Source organism: Osmerus eperlanus, unplaced genomic scaffold, assembly GCF_963692335.1.
Source record: "Osmerus eperlanus unplaced genomic scaffold, fOsmEpe2.1 SCAFFOLD_482, whole genome shotgun sequence".
Taxonomy (NCBI): Eukaryota; Metazoa; Chordata; class Actinopteri; order Osmeriformes; family Osmeridae; genus Osmerus; species Osmerus eperlanus.
Window position 1 is genome coordinate 1 of NW_026911443.1, and position 17,500 is coordinate 17,500.

General features: G+C 49.2%; 2 protein-coding genes across 4 annotated transcripts; both read right to left on the minus strand.

Annotated features, from left to right (window-relative positions):
• Nucleotides 1-4,079: 4,079 nt before the first annotated feature.
• LOC134016097 (pyrroline-5-carboxylate reductase 1, mitochondrial-like) lies at nucleotides 4,080-8,567 on the minus strand. 2 transcript variants are annotated; one of them, XM_062455500.1, is made up of 9 exons: nucleotides 8,442-8,567; nucleotides 8,080-8,171; nucleotides 7,645-7,715; nucleotides 7,345-7,524; nucleotides 6,997-7,104; nucleotides 6,743-6,856; nucleotides 6,370-6,462; nucleotides 6,100-6,263; nucleotides 4,080-5,545 (listed from the first exon to the last, which is right to left on the minus strand). In XM_062455500.1, exons 2-9 carry the CDS (start codon nucleotides 8,144-8,146, stop codon nucleotides 5,377-5,379), a joined length of 966 nt encoding a protein of 321 aa, XP_062311484.1. In that variant the 5' UTR covers nucleotides 8,147-8,171; nucleotides 8,442-8,567; the 3' UTR covers nucleotides 4,080-5,376. The 2 variants fall into 2 exon arrangements, with proteins under 2 accessions (XP_062311484.1, XP_062311485.1); XM_062455501.1 differs by having other exon boundaries at nucleotides 8,424-8,535.
• Nucleotides 8,568-13,928: 5,361 nt separating this feature from the next.
• On the minus strand, nucleotides 13,929-17,096 carry LOC134016098 (myeloid-associated differentiation marker-like protein 2). Of its 2 annotated transcripts, none has more exons than XM_062455502.1 (4): nucleotides 16,578-17,096; nucleotides 15,393-15,928; nucleotides 14,908-15,115; nucleotides 13,929-14,671 (listed from the first exon to the last, which is right to left on the minus strand). In XM_062455502.1, the coding sequence occupies exons 2-4, from the start codon at nucleotides 15,671-15,673 to the stop codon at nucleotides 14,237-14,239; spliced, it is 924 nt and encodes a 307-aa protein (XP_062311486.1). In that variant the 5' UTR covers nucleotides 15,674-15,928; nucleotides 16,578-17,096; the 3' UTR covers nucleotides 13,929-14,236. The 2 variants fall into 2 exon arrangements, with proteins under 2 accessions (XP_062311486.1, XP_062311487.1); XM_062455503.1 differs by having other exon boundaries at nucleotides 16,567-17,096.
• Between the last annotated feature and the right edge of the window lie 404 nt (nucleotides 17,097-17,500).

Below are 17,500 nucleotides of genomic sequence, written 5' to 3' on the forward strand. Positions count from 1 at the left end.
AAACTGTGGAACTAGCTGACTGTGTACTATTAATACTCTGATGGAAAGGGCATGAGAAAGAGGGACAAACAGAACAAGAGAGAGAGCGAGAGAGATGAAAAAAAAGAGTGGGAGATAATGGGAGGGGGAGAGAGAGAGAGAGAGAGAGAGAGAGAGAGAGAGAGAGAGAGAGAGAGAGAGAGAGAGAGAGAGAGAGAGAGAGAGAGAGAGAGAGAGGCGTTGGAGAGCAGTAGGCTGTAACGACAGAAAAAAATAAAATAAACATGATGTCAGGTTTCTCCGATCCTAACTTCCTCTCCAGATCTCTTCCTCCTTCGGCTCGCATGCTCCCCCTCCCTCCTGCTCTCAGACTGACACAAACTGTCACTCTCCCTCTCCCCTTAACCGAGAGAAATACCAAAGGAATGAAATAGGCTAATTCTTATTCTTAACGGTAAAGACTGCCAAGTCTAGGTGGTCGGTTTGGGCAACTGTCGACAGTTTTCACCAATTTACATTGTAGTGAATCAAAAAAGTCATGAAATGCATCAGCATTCCAAGATCCATCGAAATTTTATAAATAATTCCAACGTTCTTGTAGATTAATACAACAGATTATGTTCCTCTGCGTCTTCAGACTGCTAAAAACAGATATCTTTCCGGTGAAGTATTTTTTTCCTTTTTCGCACGAGCTTTCTATACCAAAGCCATCAATTCTGGAGGCAAGACCTCCCGGAGCACGCAACGTTCCTGTCCCTATAGCTCGCGCCAGACCTTTGTCCGTCGGTGCCATGTTGCCATGGCTCCCCCTCATGCCTCTGCTCGCGCGAACGTTGAGAAACACAACGTTGTGATGAATCAGCACCTCTTCTGCGGGGAGAGAAGCCTACACGATGAAAAGTCGCTCGAAATATCACGGAAATTAACGGTTTAAAAATAGACCGAGGAGGTTTGTGTGATATGCTACAAAAATATTTTTGGGGGAACCTCTGCCTGGCCGCCTTTTTTGGACTGGTAAAATAACAATGCCTTCGTTTGACACTACTATACAAAATGTTACATAATAAATAGCTTTCCCTCGACGGAAGCCTATTTTGTGAGTTTTCTTTTTTTTTTACATTGTAGCCTCTGTTACCCCGGTATGCCGAATAGTAAGCTAACCTAAAATGACGTTTTATAGTTTAAAATGTATATTGTGCAAACGTAACAACATACATTTCAGCCTTCTCTCATCTTGCTTAGCTCAAATCAAAATAGAGCAATTTTCGTTAGTCACCAAACGGCAAGGTCGAATTCCTTCAAGGCTGTAAAACGTTCAACGTTTAACTTAAGACCGCGTGATCTCTCTTACCTCTGAAATAGCAACAGACAGAGTGACTCTGACCGCGCTCGCGGTGGTTTCGTTTCTATCCAGCGTTGCCGTTGAGCTGCCCGTGTCGGTGACGGTGTCTGCTCCCCGTTTCAGCACTCGGACCTTCGGACAGCGGTGTGCCAGTCTACGGGCAGCCTTGACGATAACGTTGAAACCGCGAATTGCACTCCTGTAGAAAATTGGCACTGTATTATCGGTATTTAGTGATTCAATGTCCTCGAATTGTCTGCTTCTTCCGTGATAAAGCGCGTTACAATTACGTTACTCCGACCGTCTAACAGTATCTAGAAAAGGGGAACTCCCCACCTTGCAAGCTTTGTCACCTCACAAGTTCTCAAAAATATTCCCACTGGCACCAACGCGTGGCTTATTACGCATGACAATGCTTCTCAACACGCGCAGGCAAAACTCCCCTTTGTCTCGCTCGTGAAAGCCCCCCCGGTCGGTCGCGAGTTAGTGGGGCATGGCTGTCACAGTTGCTTGTGCATGTAGACTAGACTACGGCTGGCTGTCTAACGACGGTGATGATTCAGCACTGGGACGCTAGCCCTTTAACGGCGTGTCTCGCGCTCCATCGGTATGATGTCGCTGGCGAGGCAGTCAGAAAAGCAAGTAGGCGAAGCTGTGAGCGCACACACTCACACAGCTACACACCGGGGAGGGCGCGCGAAGCGTACGAGCTAAACCGTGCAAACTCAGCAAAACAATATCGCTTGCTAAACACTAGCCTATTTGTACCTAGTAAATACAACTTGTTCGTTGACTTTTTACAACTTTGTCATTTTGACTCACCTGAATTGAAAGATAAAGCCTGGAACAGGCTACACGTCCACAAACCCGGTAAAAAGGTCCGTTATTCGTAATTTATGGGCTTGTGTTGTCAGCGTCCGCCGGTTTATACTCTAATGGCATTCTTGGTTGGTCCTCTTCCACTCTCGCCTCACTTGTGCTCGAGGAGCGAGACGTCAGATGATGTTTAATCACGTGGTTTCATTCATGAAGGATCCACGCAACACGCATTTAAAGGGCCATGATTGATGACGTTAGACAGGTTGTAGGTTAATCCATTTAGCCTGCAACAACAACAGGACATTCTACTGCTCTTTCAAATGGCAGGCTATGCCTCGGTTCAACACGAGGAAGTCAAGGGTAAACTATGGCCTACTTCGACTCTACTCGAGTCTTCCTAGTCCAACATAGTTTATATGCCATCCTTCTACAAAGTAGCAGGTGTTAGAGACTACAAAAACCTAGATTAGACATGCCATGAAAACAATCCGCTGGGAGCGCTTTAGAAACACGGTGATCAAATAGGGAGTCAATTGTTGCGGATTCACATTCATTTGGTCGTTATTAGCTAGCACTAGGCCTAGTCCATACAGTCGTCTAGCCTAAACTAGTTATCAGTCACTGAGTAACTTTGTGTCCACCTTTTGCGGAAGGCACACACACACACACACACACACACACACACACACACACACACACACACACACACACACACACACACACAAGCAGAAAGCGAGAGAAGGGGTGGGGGGACGTTGCAGGATTAACTGCCATTGAACTGAGTTTCCCCTCTCTACACCCGTGGTTGTCAAGGTGATTGACAAACCGAATGCACTGCCGCCACTTTGGCAGGAGAGATGCGCTCAAAGCCACGAGGGCACAAGCAAATAATGAGAGGCAAATAGCATCCTCTCGAGGAGAGACTTATCTTAACGGACAGCAGTGGGAGCAAGCGGTGAATAACCTTTGGAATAAAAGACGGATTACCGAGACACTTCAAGAGCGCTTAACCGGCCTGGAAAATCCACCCTGCGTCCAAATAAACCGGGCAGGGGCACACCGAGTGAAGCTAGAGACGCAAAATGTAATCGAGGGACACATTGAACGGCAATGAATGAGATAATCCCACGGCTGTTAGTCATTGTTCGCCTGAGAAAACACAGGCGACATAGCTGAGGACAAACTGTCGCTGCTTAAACCTAATAAAATGTAAACTCTTGAGTTCTCAACGAGAACAGGCCTTATACATAAAATAAGACATGTTTGAACCAATCACTCGCATGTAGCCCATTGTAAAAAACATAATATATATATATATATAAAAAACTTAAGGCATTATATATAAACAATTTATTATTTCCCATCAAGAATCTCAGGGTAGATGCCTAGATGTAATACTGACTAATGTTGACTATTGTGCCCGCGCAGGTCATGGCCGTCAGTATAGATGCACAGGTGTCTTCTTCTGCCGCTGAACCCAGTGAGATCCCATCTCCAACTCCAGCGGAGGAAAACAACGTTAGGAATGTCTATTTTGAGTCCTCGGGAGGGCGCGAGGTGGCGTGACACATGAGCCCTTTCCTCCATGGTCACCATTCCGTTTTAGAACGTTGATCGTTGCTACGCGTTTTTGCCGACGTCCTCGAATTCACTTAAAACGTAACCGTCCGACCGTTGGCCTTTCTGATCTAACGTGAATTAGGGCACGACTGCAAAGTGTCAGTGATGTGTTTACATGTCGTCCAGTTACGCATCATTAATGACCCAGTCTCAGAGAGGAGGGAAACGGCTTAGCGTAGGCTCAGACTACATGTTGGAGATAAAATAAAGTGAAAACCGCTTTCAGGATTAGGCTAAGAGTGAGCACATATTTGGGTAATAATGGTTCCTGTAAACCTTTAAAAGTTTCCCTAAAACTAATATTGGAGTAAACATTGAACTTCATTGGCATGTTTATTGAGTTATAAGCTATTCCACTGCTTGACTGACAACATGAAGAAGTAACAGAACTATTCATTCACAGTCCCCATGTAACATAGTTGGCCTACGAGAACATAACCAAGTATTGTACAAAACACACACACCTTGGACAGAGCCTTTGATCAAAAAATAAATGATATTTCAGTCTTTTACTTTAACAAATTAACCCTTTAAATATAAAGTTGCGTTTCTTTTTTATCAGCACCTAAGGAACAACATGAAGTTGAAATAGATGTTTCTGTCTGGGGGACATCCTCAAAGCCTATTGGAGAAGGACATCCCAAGCCCCTCCCACTGGATCACCTCCAATGACGTTTCCAGAGGAACGGGAAGCAGCTCTGAAACTCTGCCAATGAGAGACCTGAGAGAAACCAGGCACAGGAGAGGTGGGGGAACTCCTGAATTTACCTAGAGCATGACCTTGGGGGAAACACTTCCTGGGGTCACAGGATCAAAAGGTCAAAGGTCAGCATGTAAACAAAGAGCACAGCTCCCCATTGCCAGGCACCAGACTTGCAAGAAAACAATCCCTAAAAATGGACCACAGAAATATGTAAATTAACTCATCAAGTAACAAAACTGTTGCTGACACTGAGTCACAGATTACACAGAACAAAAATGTAAATTCACAAAAGGTTTTTTTTTTTTTTAAAGGGTTTGTTCTCATGATTTGGTGTCATTAAAAAGGGGAGTTTCACTTGGGAACAAACAAAACAACAAAACATGACGTTGCCCCAGGTTACCATCTGGTGACATTGAGGAAGCGTATGCCCTTATATGGCTCATGACGGCCATTATCATGATCACATAAGAGAGACACTGATCTCAACATACAGCAGAGATATCCAAGATAAGATGGGGGGGAGACAGACAGAGAGAGATGGGAGAGAAAGAGAGAGGGAGAGGGGGAAGGGAGAGAGAGAGACAGATGGGGAGAAAGACAGATGGGGAGAGAGAGGGAGGGGGAGAGGGAGATGGAGAGAGAGAGAGGGAGAGAGGGGAAGAGAGAGTGGGCTAGGGACCAGCTCCAGAAGAAAGGTTTAGGAAGATAGAAAGATGAAAGGAAAGTGTGTGTGTCTGAGAGTGTGTGTGTGTGTGGACGGCAACAAATCCAGTCAACGTAAGGCAAATCTCTGTGTGTACGGGCAGTAGTCTACACACAGTCTGAACTCCTGATGTGTGTGTGTGTGTGTCTCCACTCATGCAGTCACACAGCGCTAAGTCCAAACTTGCGATGCGATCAACCCGGGGCTCCATCAGTTCTTCTTCTTCTTCACGCCGTTGAGCAGGTTGAGGCCAGGCTTGCCGTTGGCGGCCCCGCCGCCGGTCACGGACACGCCTGGCTGCTGCAGCACCTTGTTCAGGGTGGTCTTCTTTATGGCTGCAGGGGAGATGCGCTCCTGGTCCGCTAGGAACTGGAGCTCCCTGGAGGAGGAGGAGAGAGGGAGGGAGAGAGAGAGCGAGAGAGAGCGAGAGAGAGCGAGAGAGAGCGAGAGAGAGCGAGAGAGAGCGAGAGAGAGAGAGAGAGAGAGAGAGAGAGAGAGAGAGAGAGAGAGAGAGAGAGAGAGAGAGAGAGAGAGAGAGAGAGAGAGAGAGAGAGAGAGAGAGAGAGAGAGAGAGGAGGGAGGGAGGGAGGGAGGGAGGGAGAGGAGGGAGGGAGAGGGAGAGAGGGAGAGGAGGGAGGGAGGGAGAGGGAGAGAGGGAGAGAGGGAGAGAAGGGAGGGAGGGAGGGAGGGAGAGAAGGGAGGGAAGGCGGCAGGAGGTAGGAAGGGTTGGAGGGAGAAGATGGAGGAGGGGGTGGGGTTGATGAGGGGGTTGGAAAGCAGTTGGGGAAGGAGGAGGCAGGTTAGCATGGGAAGTGTGTTAAGTGTCCAAACGTGTGTGTGCATGTGTACCTGTGTGTGTGTGTGTTTGTGTGTACCTGTGTGTGCATGTGTACCTGTGTGTGTGTGTGTGTGTGTGTGTGTGAGCGTGCTCACCGCGTGCGTATGCAGGAGGCCTCCACGGCGTTGATGAGCAGGGAGCGGAACCCTCCGCTCTCCAGGAAGTGCAGCGCGTGGATGGTGGCGCCCCCTGGAGAGCACACGTTGTCCTTCAGCTGGCCTGGGTGCTGCTCCGAGTCCAGCAGCATCTTAGCTGCTCCCTGGGGGGGAAGGGGGGGGGGGGGGGGGGTGGAAGTAGGAAGGAAATATATATTAGTTGGTGTGTTAGTCAACGTGTGCGTGTATATGTGTGTCTACAATACTGACCAGTAGAGCTTGGGCTCCAAGCCGAACAGCCAGTCTCCTTGGCAACCCCATCTTCACGCCTCCATCTGCCAGGGCTTCCAGCGCTGTGAAGGCCTGAACACACACACACACACACACACACACTTCCTTTAAGCAATGATGGAGGTTGTCAATTGAACAGTAAACATGCCTCATAGCACTTTTTGTGTGGTTCAACGCACTAGTGAGCCTGTGTGTGTGTGTGTGAGTGACCGTGTGTGTGTGACCCTGTGTGTGTGTGTGACCGTGTGTGTGTGTGGCGTACGTGTGTGTGACCCTGTGTGTGTGTGGCGTGTGTGTGTGTGTGTGTGTGAGTGACCGTGTGTGTGTGTGCGCGTGTGACCGTGTGTCTCACGTATGCGGGCCCGCTGCCGCTGAGGCCGGTGACGGCGTCGATGAGGTCCTCCTCCACCTCAGTACAGAACCCCACGCTGCTCATCAGCTGCTCCAGTAGCCTCCCATCCTCCAGCTAGGGGGGGAGGAGTGATAGGAGATAGGTAAACAGGAGCCAGATTAGTTATTGGCACTTTCATTTGTCTATCAATCCTTTTTTACACTCCTTTTCCTTCCTTCCTTCCTTCCTTCCCTCCCTCCCTCCCCTCCCCTCACCTCGGCGTGTGTCCCGGTGGCGTAGACGGTGGCCCCCTCCCTCACCACCACAGGGGTGTTGGTCATGCACCTCACCACCTTGGGGGCCGGCCGGTACTGCAGCAGCTTCTGTACAACAGAGGAAAGGCAGTGGAGTCAGTATACAGAGGCAGAGTAGAGTCAGAGGACAGAGTCAGTGTAGAGTCAGAGGCCAGAGTCAGTGTAGAGTCAGAAGCCAGAGTCAGAGGCCAGAGTCAGAGGCCAGAGTCAGAGGCCAGAGTCAGAGGCCAGAGTCAGAGGCCAGAGTCAGAGGCCAGAGTCAGAGGCCAGAGTCAGAGGCCAGAGTCAGAGGCCAGAGTCAGAGCAGACCTTCTCTATGGAGCTGATGGTGACGCCGGCGGCGCAGGACACGATGAGGTGGCGGTCCTCGATGTCGGGGCCGATCTCGTCCAGGACGAAGGGGATGATGTGAGGCTTGACCGCCAGGAACAGCACGTCGCTCCTGTTCACCGCCTCCTTGTTGCTGGTGGTCAGGTTCACCCCCATTTTCTAGAAGGGAGGCGGAGACTGGAGGTTGGAGACAGAACTCTCAAGTTCTCAACGGTTCGGAACTTGCACGCACGCACACACGCACGCGGCTCCGGGGTCTGGCCTGGTGTGTTTACCTACCCTGAGACCAGAGACAGTGGGCAGGTCGGTGTCTGGGGAGCTGGCTGTTATCCTCTGGGTGGCTATTACTCCTGGTGGGGGGGGGGGGGGTGGGGGGGGAGGAGAGAGGGGGGAGGTGAGAGGGGGAAGGAGAGGAGAGGAGAGAGGGGGGAGAAGAGAAGAGAGGGGGGAGGTGGAAAGGGGAGGGTTAGATATACGATGTAGGGCATGGAAAGTGAAGTCAACAAGAAGAAAGAGTGAGAGACAGAGAGATAGAGTTTGAGCATACTTCATGTCCAAGTTCTCAAGTTTAAACAAACGCACACAATCATAAACACACATACGAGATATGACTAGCTGACAATCCTGCCTTGAGTGACATTACAGTGTCACTGTGGTATGACGTGGCTCATGTCACCGAGTCTCTTAAACGGTCAAGGTGAACCGGTTTCTTACCGGCAGCAGCGAAGCCTTTAACCAGAGCGTGAGCCAGCTGGCCAGCTCCAATGAAACCGACGCTCATCTTTCAGGTGACGCGGGTCGTTTCCCTGCAAATCACAGAATATGGTCTATTAACGTTAAAACAATATGCATAGTAGGGTGACAAACAGGACATCGCTAGGCTAATGCTAAGGTCAGCTACATCTATTTGTAGCAAGTTACATTATTGGCAAGCTAACGTATCACACTATTTTGTCTATTGTCTCTGCTCTTTAGCTAGTGAGCTAACAATAGATAGCTTCTCTTGCCATAGGAACAAGAATGAAATATGCAACTGCGCTCCTTAAGTCAGGTCTCACATTGGCGCTCTAACTTGCCTTAGACTTCTAGAAAAATCCCTGCGGCGACAGGTGTAACCACGACCCGTTTCCCCGGTTTTAGGATGACACGAAATACTACTTTTTCGTGTCAACGTGGCTTCCCCTTTAGTGAACGCCCACGTGTTCCCCCTATTAGGACGTGTGTGCGGATGGACCAATGAGCGGACACACAGTCGTCCCTCGTGACCAATCAGCATCCAGATATGACTTTTAGGCGGGTTTTGAAGATCCTCACGCCCTATTGTAAAAAGGGGAGCCTTCGGCGTGATAATGTAGGTCTGGTCCAATGCACTTGTACCTCTGTTACGCCCCCGCCAATGGCTCGGGAGATGAGGAGCACGCAACTGCCCAAGGCCGCACAGCGGTGAAGGAAGCAGGAGGGTAGCGACAATAAAAGTGTTTGCCACAACCAAAAATGCCGTTCACACGGTTTTAATAAGTACACACACACAAAACAACAATGGGGGAGGGAGAACAAACGGCAAAGGGGCAGGAGTAGGGCAGTGCCAGCGGTCTGTCAAATCAAAGAAATACAAAAGGGCCCTAAGCTTCCCTACCCCTCTACTCCTGCCTGACACCAACTAAACTACAACTTACCTCACTGCTACAATACACAGGGTGACAGCCGCTTCTAACCTGGTGTATTTAACAGAGTTAACTACGGGTGAATGTAAACCCCAGGGTGTCTTACCTAGCCCTACTCCACAGACGTCTAGGTGGGACCAGAATACAAGTAACAAACAAAGCTTTTACGGTTCTCTCAATAATATTCACTATACAATACTCAATAGTCAATATAACTCAATATAGAAAGCTTGCACTTTTTGCTCAAACAAAGTTACCAACCCACATAACACAAACTGACACTTAAATACAGTGTGATGAGCTCCTCTGATTGGATAACGAGGAGCCTTGTTGGACACGCTCACGTCATCAGACAGAAACGCACCACACCTGAGCGCGCTACCAGACAGGGAGAGAGAGAGAGACCGTAACAACCTCACAAATCTAGGTTATGTTTATTTTGGGAGAATCAGTCAACAAAAAAACGCCCCCTCTTTTCAAATGAGACCATAATGGATTTAAAGTTCCCTCCTTTCTAATAGCAACATGGTCACAGTCACATAATAGTTACCTGACAGTTGTACCAACATTAAAAGTTGCTGAATGTTGAGTTGTGTATTGAATGACAGACAAGCTAGCATGAACTCAGATAGACACAATTGCGGTATGTAGGCAGACAGACAGGCAGATATCACATAATCCCTGCAACGAGACTGACAGTTGGATGTACAGAAAGACTCTTTACTGACCCCTGGAGGTAGACACACACACACGCGCACATAACTGTTGAATTCCATTGGTGCTCATTCCACATGTCAGAATGTCAGAGCAGAGGAATGTCTCATAGCCAGCATGACTCGCCGACTCAGTCAAGAGATTCTCAACAACACGAGAAGTAACATTCTGGGAACATTCACACAACTGTCAGAACAGAAGTGTGTCAGTCTGTGTGTTCGTTAGCGGTCTCTGTTCATCAAATAGAGATAATAATCTGTTTAATCCAAATTACTTAATTGTTCTTTATGAAACAACTCGAATACAACTCAGTTAAACACAACAACACACATACACACACACACACACAGTGTAGCCTATTGATGAATAAAAGTGTTGCATCCGCAAAACATTGTCTTGTCAGATAAATGACAGTTCCTCCAACAATGAATTTGAATGTGAACTAATTAATGAGGATGAGTCATTCTGTAAATTACACACCGCTTTACTTTTTATTTATTTTATTTACAAGATTTACACACAAGGAAATTAACAGAAACCACAGGGACCATTAAATCAAATTCAGTCACACTAGAGAAATACATAAATGTAAAAAAAGAAGAAGAAAAAAAAAGACATGAATAACACATCGCTGGTCCTATCTGAGGGCATTAGGCTGATGTGACAGACTTGCAAATCAGGTAAGGTTTCCCAATTCCACACAGGCCCGATTCACAAAACAAATCGCAGGAAGTGAAGTCAACTTCCTGTCTCCCCAGGTAGTTCTTGTCTATTTAATTTGACAGCTACCAAAATTAGACTAATCCTTGCACTGTCTGTCTGTCCCTCCCTAGTGAGGCTTACTACATAGCCAGCAAACCTCCACATCTATATATACACCTCATCACCACCGGGTTGCGTTCCTCAGAGACCAGCTGTTCCTCTCCTGTTAGAGGGGGCCCTGTTAGAGGGGGCCCTGAGATAGCCCCTGACACCCCAGTCAGCTGGCCCCCAAGGAAGGGCCCCCCCTGGCCCCTGGGAAACATAGACCCCTGCAGGAACCTGGTGATAACTGGTAGCCTAAACACACACACACATATTCTGTCAAGGTGGAGACGCCCATCCCCCTCTATACCCAACGCCCTTACCCTCTACCCCTGCCCCTCTCTACTCCCACCCCCCCTGGCCCCACCGCCCTCACCCTCCACCGCAAGTTCGAAACAGGGGTTTTATGGTCCTGGTAAAAAATTGATCGAACTTGAAGGACATTTTCAGACAGAAAGTGACAGTTGGATGGATGTTATTTTTGCCAAGGAACTGTGAATATAAGTGAGTGTGTGGCAAAACCATTAAAACTGTTTTTTTTGTCCGTTAAAACCTAATCTTGAACTAACGGTAAAAACTTCTGCTTTGTTATTATCATCCTCAGTTCTGTCTCTGCTTGTTTCTCTCACACAAGTCAATTTGCCACTGACTGACTTCTTACCGCTATCTATCACCGTGTGTGTGTGTGCCAGGCCGTGACAACACTCAAATCACTCTCTTTTTGAAAAAAGAAAAACCTTCTTGAGAGATTTATTAAAAATACCCAGAGTACATGCCTCAGTCTTCTGTGGGGGGAGGGGGGAGGGAGGGGAGCGGGGTGTAGGGAGGGCGGGGGGTGCCTAGGCGAACCGTGGAAGCCGATCTGTGTCGCTCTGATTAGGCTGCAGTGTCTGGCCAGGGAGAGAAGTGCATCGGTAATTCCACTGACAGACAGACAATTCCACTCCGAGGCGTTCATCTGTCTCTCCTATGCCGAATATTAAAGAGAAAATGCTCAGATAGGGAGGAGAAAAGGGAGGACTGGAGGCATACAAGGTACTCTGTGAACTGTACATCATCCTCACCCCATCCTCGCTGCCCCTCAACGCGCAGAGAAATTGCGCGGTGGCCGCCAGATTAAAATGTACTATACAATAACAGGACAACGGGGTCGTGACAGCCATAAACTACTTTTCATTCAGACGTTAACTGTGCGTTAACACAGTTACAACTTCCCCCGGGTTGTGTCCTCGCAAGTAATGAAATGAACATGCGCATGCCTGGTGCGCCGCGGGCATTAGGAAAGCGAGTTTGCGCGCTGTCTACAGGTCTGTCTGCACGCTCCTGGAATACCAACAGTTTTTTCGTCTCATATCGAGAGAGATCGAGCTACAGTCTCGATATGTTTACTGACTGAGTGTTATGACTACTTTTCGTCATGTAAAACTGACATCCAGATTGTTACGTTGCTGTTTTAAAGGTTCCTTAATTACTTACATCAATGACAATTTGTTTTCAGACAGTCCTTAATAGCACAATAATTGTTATTGGTGTGGTTCTTGACCGTCACGCTAATTTAGACACAGCCCACGCGCCGCTACACTTCAGTGACGGTCTTGAAAAGGACCAGTATTCTCTGATAAACCAAAACCTGACAGCTTAATGTATTCTTTCTTTCTTTCTTTTTTCTTTATCTCTCTCTCTCTCTCTCTCTCTCTCTCTCTCTCTCTCTCTCTCTCTCTCTCTCTCTCTCACACACACACAGTCTCTCTCTATCATACTCTCTCACACACACACTCTCTCTCACACACACACACACACACACACACACACACACACAATCTATCTCTCTCGCTCTCACACACACACTCTCACACACACAAACACACACTCTCTCTCTCTCTCTCTCTCTCTCTCTCTCTCTCTCTCTCTCTCTCTCTCTCTCTCACACACACACACACACACAATCACTCTCTCACACACACTCTCACACACAAACACACACGCACTCACGCCCGATGACGAGTGCTGCGAGAGGGAGCAGATATAGACTTCCAGTCGGCAGGCAGGGTGACGTCACAGATGTGTTTCCTGGAGCCGCGGCAGATTGATCCTGACAAGAAGCCAGTCCTCATCTGTCCACCTCCGCCGCCGCGAGCAGGAGAGTCAACATCGGAGGGCTGTGATGGACGCTTGTCTCAGCTGTTCACTGGGACCAGGACACAGTGGAGGGGGGGAGTGTGTGTGAGAGACAAGATGTGTGAGAGGGGGTGTTTGTGTGTGTAAGTGTGTGTGTGTGTGTGAGAGAGAGTGTGTTTTGTGTGTGTGTGTGAGAGGGTCTGTGTTTGAGAGAGTGTGTGTGTGTGTGTGAGAGAGAGTGTGTTTTGTGTGTGTGTGTAAGAGGGTCTGTGTTTGAGAGAGTGTGTGTGTGTGTAGATGATGTAGGAGGTAGTCACACACACATACAACACTCCCTCAGGTCTACAATATATTCAGTGAATCAGAAAACACACAGTTTGGTCAGTCTGGTGTGTTCTGCGTGACGAACAGCAAAAAGCCTTCTTATATTTAACACTAGATGGCGCTATTTATGACAGTATACGTCTTTTTAGGATGGAATCCCACAGGCTCACATAGCAGGTGCAACTTCTCTCCTGACCACACACACACACACACACACACACACACGCACACACACACACACACACACACACACACACACACACAAACACACACACACACTGTTCACTCCTCCACATCCCTCCATCAAAGAGTGAATAAAAAGTATTCAGGCGAGAGGCTGAGAAGGTGTGTGTGCGTGTGTATGTGTGTCTGTGTGTGTGCGTCTGCGTGTGTGTGCATCTGTGTGTGTGTGCGTGTGTGTGAGAGGGAGAGAAAGAGTTGGATAGGGAATGTCCAGAGCTGCCAGAAATACCAGAATAACCCAGGAATCTGTAATGAGCTCCAACCAGCTGGCATCCAGAGAGGCCACTCTCTCCTCCCATCTACCCCAGTCAGAGTGGGGGGGGGGGGGGGTGGGGGTGGAGGGTGAGGATGGTGGGGGTGGTAGTCTGGAGCTCTGGAACTGGAAGAAGAGTCAGCTCTTAACTCTGTGAGAATGTGTGAGAATGTGTGTGTGCGTGTGTGTGGAGGGTGGGTCAGGGGTGATGGGTGTGTGTGGGTTCATAGGGATCTAGCAGAAGATGCCAGAGCTGCCTGTTTGGGGCGTGGCTGGCTAGTCACACACACACACACACACTTGTATTTCCCCAGACAGACCCCAGGAGGGGTCAGATTGTGGGGTAGAGTGTCAGAGTCCGGGGTTGGCCTGCTGATGCATGCTCCCTCAGCTGGGACTACTCAGACATGCTGCACATGCCATACCCTGGAACAACACTGCAGTCAACCCACACTGGCTATTTATTCATGCCCCCTGAAATGAGACTACACACACGTACACGACCACCTAAAGGCAGATCACATGCTTCTGTTGATACTCCATTTCTGTCCTGTTGCGTTGGAGTGTGTTGTTACAGAGTTCTGTTCAACTCTTGTTCTCTGCATATCAGTTCCATTCTCCTTCATTCCGTCCCTTAGAATTCCTTTTCAGTCTCTTCTGTCATCAGACATTCCGTTTCAATCTTCCGTTCCGTTCCATTCTATTCTATTGTTTTCTATTCCATTCCGTTCCGTTCCCAGGCGGTCTGGCTCTAGACGCGGGGTGAGTGCGTGAGCATGAGGTGTGTCCTCTGAGAGTAGGCGAGGTCAGTCAGGTAGAGCAGCAGGTTGACGTAGCTAAACGCCGCCACCACCACCTGGCTGTCCCAGGCACAGCGGCCCCGCGGGCACCACGCCGGCCGCTCCGGAGAACCGTACTTCCTGTCGAAGCAGAACACCGCCCACACCACGGAGGCGCTGAGGTAGAGCAGGACGGCCAGGAGGGTGTAGGCCACCACCAGACGCTCGAACGGCAGGCAGCGCACAGCGCCGGTACGGCCGGACACGGTGAGGACCACCACCAGCGTGGTGAGGGCGAAGCAGGCGGCGTACACGGCCACACAGTAAACGGTGGCGGCGTGGCGGGAGTACTCGCTGCCGTTGGCGAGGGCGCCGAAGATGATGCACGCCACGAAGCCCTGGACCACCTGGAGAGAGGAGGGAGGGTTAGAGACAGCCTCTCTCTCTGTCTCACACACACACATGCAACCTCTCACACACATACAACCTCTCTCTCTCACACACACGCACGCACACACACACACACACACACACACACAAACACACACACACACACACACACACAACCTCTCTCTCTCTCTCACACAGACACACATACAACCTCTCACACACACACACACACCTCTCACACACACACACACACCTTGAGCAGGCCGGAGACCGTGGCCATGTATCCCACCACGGTGTGTCCGGGCCGGGCTCTGGACAGAACCACCTCGGCACCGTACGCCAGCGTCCCGGCGATGGAGCAGGTCGTCACGGCGATGCGGAAGTCCCGGACCTCGCAGCCGGCGTATGGGCACTCGGAGCGGACAAAGAACACAGGGTACACCACCGAGGCTGTCCCATACCTGGGGGAGGGAGGGAGGGGGGGGAGAGGTGGGGAGAGGTGGGGGGGAGGGAGGGAGGGGGAGAGGTGGGGGGGAGGGAGGGAGGGGGAGAGGTGGGGGGGAGGGAGGGGTGGAGGTGGGGTGGGTGAATAACCAATCAGACCTGGATTTCCTTTTCCCTTTAAATGATAACAAGAATTTGTTAACATGAATAAAGTTAGACAGTACTTGACTAGTACTAGAACACAGTACTAACAGTACACAGAGGTGCACTTAGAGGGACGGCGCGCGCACTCACATGAGTGTTGCCAGGGCAGCGAAGGCGACTGTCAGGTTGTCCCAAGAGACGGGCAGGCAGGTGTGCAGCCGCGTGGCGTCCAGGAAGAACACCAGTGTTGTCACGGCGAAGCAGAAGCACCACACCGCCATGCAGAACACGCCGTACGAGCCGCTGTAGCCGGCGCTGTGCGTCACCATGGCGACCACGGCGCAGCCCAGGGCGAGCTGAGAGAGACGGGCGGCTCCGAGAGGGGAGCAGAGCGCCCCCTTGTTGAGGTGGGGGCCGCTGTGCGGGGTCATGGCTGGGAGGGGGGGTCAGGGGTCAGAAGCTGAGAGGGCAAGAGAGGGTACAGGTGTAGCTGTAGTCTTTCCTGAATCTGTGTTTCCTGAATGTGGGATTTGTAGTCCGTTTTCTGTAGTCCTGTGAGCCAAGATGGATGCTGACGCTGTTCTGTGTTGACACCGAGCCCTCACTCTCTCTCAGTCACTCTGGGCTCCACTTCCACATCCCATAATGCTGTTGTAGGAGTGGGTTTCCCGCTTGCGTGTGTGAGACTGGGAAAACACAGACAAGACACAACAATTTGGAGGCACAAATCTCTAACTCCCTTCCCAGCAGCAGCTGATGTTCCCTAGGAATGCTCTCTGTATCTTAGCTTATTAAATCATATTGTAGTTCTATATTTCAGCTACAGGTCATATTGTAGTTCTGTATTCTACCTACAGGTCATATTGCAGTTCTGTATCCTAGTTACAGGTCATATTGTAGTTCTGTATCCTAGCTACAGGTCATATTGTAGTTCTGCATCCTAGTTACAGGTCATATTGTCATTCTGTATTCTAGTTACAGGTCATATTGTAGTTCTGTATCCTAGCTACAGGTCATATTGTAGTTCGGCATCCTAGTTACAGGTCATATTGTCGTTCTGTATCCTAGTTACACGTCACATTGTAGTTCTGTATCCTAGTTACAGGTCACATTGTAGTTCTGTATCCTAGTTACACGTCACATTGTAGTTCTGTATCCTTGTTACAGGTCATATTGTAGTTCTGTATCCTAGTTACAGGTCATATTGTAGTTCTGTATCCTAGTTACACGTCACATTGTAGTTCTGTATCCTAGTTACAGGTCATATTGTAGTTCTGTATCCTAGTTACAGGTCATATTGTAGTTCTGTATCCGAGCTACATACGTTGTACATACGTGTCTGTCTCTCCAGCAGCCGGTGTCCTCTCCTTCCACGTGTTGGAGCGTTACCTTGGAGTTAAATTCCAGAGCACATGGACTCGTCCCCTCTCACGTGTCCCGTCACTCTGATCGAACTGTGGCCAAGGGAGCTCCGTTACGAAGCAGCGTGCAGACAGAGACGTGTGTTTCGGTTGTGGTGTTTTGGTTGTGGTGTTTCGTGATTGGGAAAACGTCCATTAACGTTGATACACATCTGTTAACATCCATGGTTATTTGTTGATAATCTTCATGTGTACAGCTCGGTCGTGGAGCATTTGAGTCCCAAACGAGAGGTCCCAGGTTCAAATCCCTTTGGATAAAAGTTTCTGAGAACAGGAAGAAGAGTTACTGGTATCCCTTAGTGTCGGTCATTGGTCCAGGTATGGCTGGTGAGGTCCAGAGAGGGTCCAGTCCTGCTCTGGTGTTAGTGAAGATGTGTTCTGACTGGCTGTGCTGCTGTACCACACTGAGTCACACACACATGTGCGTGTGTGTGCGTGTCAGCGTTCCCAGACTCTCTGCCATGTGGCCCGGAGGATCCGAGTCCTCAAATGTCACCACACACTCTTTGTCTTTCCTCTCTCAGAAAAAATGAAAGTTATTTAGATCCCAGGGTTGGGCCATTCGCTGGGTGTGAGGGAAGAGTGTGTGTGAGTGTGTGTGTGCATACCTCTCCTTGTTTGAGTGAGAAAGGGGGGTTAAGAATGCAGGCCAGTTCCAGACCTGGATGAATGAGATGACAAAACAGACGCTAAATATAGAGATGGAAGTTCTACAAAAAACATGTGGAGGTACACCAGGGCCATCTGGATTGATGGCCTGACGGCTAAATTTCTTTTATTTTAAGCATCTCTTTTTATTCTACATCAGCAGTAGTAAAATTAAATAGATAAAAAGCA

Bases quoted from the DNA above. Each gene is read 5' to 3' on its own strand.
- LOC134016097 (XM_062455500.1), bottom strand. From the start codon at position 8,146: ATGAGCGTCGGTTTCATTGGAGCTGGCCAGCTGGCTCACGCTCTGGTT. The intron at 7,525-7,644 runs GTAGGTAAACAC...CCTCCCTTCTAG, and splicing joins CCACTGTCTCTGGTCTCAGG to AAAATGGGGGTGAACCTGAC. The intron at 7,105-7,344 runs GTCTGCTCTGAC...TCTGTTGTACAG, and splicing joins CCATCAGCTCCATAGAGAAG to AAGCTGCTGCAGTACCGGCC.
- LOC134016098 (XM_062455502.1), bottom strand. From the start codon at position 15,673: ATGACCCCGCACAGCGGCCCCCACCTCAACAAGGGGGCGCTCTGCTCC. The intron at 15,116-15,392 runs GTGAGTGCGCGC...TCCCTCCCCCAG, and splicing joins GCTGCCCTGGCAACACTCAT to GTATGGGACAGCCTCGGTGG. The intron at 14,672-14,907 runs GTGTGTGTGTGT...TCCTCTCTCCAG, and splicing joins CGGTCTCCGGCCTGCTCAAG to GTGGTCCAGGGCTTCGTGGC.